We start from the raw sequence: 3,365 nt of genomic DNA on the forward strand, positions 1-3,365 counted from the left end.
GATGTTTCAGTTCAGTTAGCTACTTCCAAAATGTTAATGCCAGGGGTATTATTTTAGAGTACAGTGGATCAAGTAAACATGACCAATTCTATCCTTTGAGCTTCTCAGAAATGTGCCAAAAGGGTGTGCCGTCAGGGCGAGTTTGGTAGACACGCCCCTATTTCTTTATCCTCCGTGGAATCTAATGCAGAACTAACTTGGATGACGAGACTTCTTCAAGATCTATCTATTTCTCCATCATTGCCCGTACCAGTTAACTTTGATAGCCAAGCAGCTATACACATAGCACGCAACCTGGTCTTTCATGAACGCACCAAGAACGTATAGTTTACTGTCACTTTGTGCGACAACAGTTTCTCTCTGGCCTTATCTCCCTTACATTTGTTCCATTGGCTTCTCAACTTGTCGATTTGTTCATCAAAGCCCTCTTCGGACCATCGCATCATTCGATTCTCTCCAAGCTGGGCGTCGTTTCCCTTCCCTCCATCTTGAGGGATGTGTGTGTGTGTGTGTGTTGAGAATGAGAATCAAAAGCCAAGTAATTCAGCAAAACATGCTGACAAGAAGAATCAGAAAACTCCTCCGAGGCCAAGTTCATATGGGCCAACGATGGAGCAGAGTATTGAGCCAATTTGAAGAAGACATCGTCCAATTTTCTTCAGCTCAAGAATACCCATTTGGATGATTAAAAATTAGATTCTCAAGATTTTTATTAGCTATAAATATTTGCATTATTTTCCTAGTATAGCACCAGATAAGTTGTGATATTTAGTTTCCTAGTATAATACAAAATCTGCATAGAGGTTATTTTGTTCCTTTTATATTCTACCCATACTTGTATAAATACATATTTCTTGAATGACGAAATACACAGAAAATTTTCAATCTCTTTCTTCACAAATGAGTGTTTGGCTACAAATATTCACACCACAGTCAGACTCGTGTTCATGCGCATGGGTGTTACGCATTATTTTTCCTTTCCCTTGAAACAACCAAATGAAAACAGAAGTATTAGAGATTAAAAAAAATAAAATGAATAAAAAAATGAAAGTAACCCAAGCATGTAATACCACACGTGCTTAATACCTATCAGAAACTTGTGGCACAAATAACTTGAAAACAACAACCTTACAAACATTCGTCTCTTACCTTCCCATTTCATCTAGTAGAATAAAGCGGGGTAATCCCCCTTTGTTTGAGGTAAAATTAGACTGCTAAATTATTATGCATTCTCATTCTTCTTTCATATCGTCGACGTTCTTTAATTCAAATACGACGACGAGGAGATTGTCGATCGAATTCTAGCCAAAATGTCCATTCAAACCCCTTACAAGATCTTAGAGATCAACGTAGTTTCTGCCCAGGACCTCCCCCCTGTGTCAAAAATGTTACGCACCTTTGCAGTTGCATATATACATCCTGACCATAGATTAACAACCAGGGTGGATCACCAGGGAAAAACAAACCCTACATGGAATTACAAGATGGTTTTTCGAGTGGATGATAAGTTTTTTAATTCAGAAGCGGCTTCTGTCTCGTTTGAGATCTACAACGTTGCATGGCTACGTGATCTGCCCATTGGAACAACACATCTTATGATTAATAGTTTTTTCCCTCCTCTTTCATCCAAAAATCCAACCATGAGATTCACTACGCTTCATATTCGTCGTCCAAGTGGTCATTTGCAAGGGCTCCTTCATGTTAGTGTTCAATTGATTGACACTAGCCCCAAAGAAATCCTCCCTTCTGGAAGTGAATTGAGCGCCTCTATATATACAACCGAGGTTTCATCATCAAAAGATGCAAAAAGCACTAGTGACGAAAAGCTTGAAAACACCTCAACTATTTCTAAAGGTCATGACACGCTATATGAAGAGGAAATTACCAAGAATATTAATTTCGTGCCGGAGACTCATGAGGAGATCAATAAAAGTCAAAAGAGGGGAATGTTACAACGTTTACGTAGTAAACGCATGATGTCTAATAGGAATTCAGATTTTGCGCCAAATCAAAAGATGAGAAGGACACCAACTGTGTCATTTTGCTCAGGGGTGCAACCTATACCTTCAATTGTAGCAGAAGATATGAAGAAAGGATTGTATCACACAGGGGAAGGAATAGAATATGGAAGTTCTATATTTGAAAATTGGACTGTACCAGGTGAAAAAGATGAAGAAATTCAATCGATGCGTTCGAAAAGCTTGACGTGGGGCTCAGATGATCAAGTTCACGTGCAAGAACGTCATGTTGAGATTCAAAAGAAATCACGAAGAAGAAGACGTGATTCAGATAGAGGAGGATTACTTTCATGTTTTGGAAAAGTATATGGTTTTGAATTCAAGCTTATATTTGGATCAAGAAGCACCAAGAAGAAGAAAGACAAGAAACTTGAACGCCACAAGAGTCTTCCTTATAATAATAACCATTATGAGGATAACTTACGCAGGTTTTACATCTAAACTGGAGCAGTTTCAATTTTTGTTGAGAGGAATTCGGATTCTTCTGGCAACGTCAAAATGGTTTAGGGTATCCATAACGGTGATGGTTTCTTAAATTGTAACAACACATAGAAGGAATGGATCAAACGTACATGTCTCTGTAGACATAATACCCGTACGTGTTAGTTTGTTTCTCTATGTATGTATAAGAAAAAGGTCATGTAGCTTGGTTTCAATTTATACGTATAAATTCAATGCTAAATTATTTCTACATATATAGTGATATCTTTAAATTTGTACTAGCATACACAGCGCTTTATACTTTGAACTCTTTTTTCCCTTTCCTAGTGTTGATTTAACAAATATATTTTCATCATGCATAATATAAGCAAGACAACAATTAATATATCTAATCATATCATATTGATGATTTCTCTTTATGAAATGCCCTACTAGATATTTCCAAAAAAAGAATATGTCTCTCCACCGGCTTTATACATGCAGATATAAAATCTTAGTGATTAGCGGTTCAATTGGAAAACGAAATATTCCATAAACGCTTGACATGAGTCAACTTTATTGAGCCCTATCTATATATTAATCACGTGTAACTAAAGCACTTCCCTTCCCTGTTTTAAATTGATTGACATGTTTTAACTTGATATAATATTTAAAAAATAAAATAAAAATTTTAATTTTGTGATATTAAATATAAAATATGTCAAATATATCAAATAATTTAATTTTATGATTTTAAACATGTCATGTAAAAAATTCAAATTAAATAATTACATAAAAAAATATGATTTTTTTTAAAAAATTAGCTAAAAGAAAGTAACTCAAATAAATTGAGAAGGGAATAGTACTCAATCTAGAAAAAAGCCAAAGATCGAGTCATATATATATATATATGACTCGATCTTTGGC

The 3,365-nt window shown here is 35.5% G+C and overlaps 1 protein-coding gene across 1 annotated transcript; it reads left to right on the forward strand.

Annotated features, from left to right (window-relative positions):
- Positions 1-1,310: 1,310 nt before the first annotated feature.
- Positions 1,311-2,459, forward strand: LOC107849836. Its single transcript, XM_016694382.2, has one exon. The coding sequence runs from the start codon at positions 1,311-1,313 to the stop codon at positions 2,457-2,459; it is 1,149 nt and encodes a 382-aa protein (XP_016549868.1).
- The last annotated feature ends 906 nt before the right edge of the window (positions 2,460-3,365 follow it).

The sequence above is a fragment of the Capsicum annuum genome, chromosome 12 (assembly GCF_002878395.1).
Source record: "Capsicum annuum cultivar UCD-10X-F1 chromosome 12, UCD10Xv1.1, whole genome shotgun sequence".
NCBI classification, from domain to species: Eukaryota; Viridiplantae; Streptophyta; class Magnoliopsida; order Solanales; family Solanaceae; genus Capsicum; species Capsicum annuum.

Bases quoted from the DNA above. Each gene is read 5' to 3' on its own strand.
- LOC107849836 (XM_016694382.2), top strand. From the start codon at position 1,311: ATGTCCATTCAAACCCCTTACAAGATCTTAGAGATCAACGTAGTTTCT.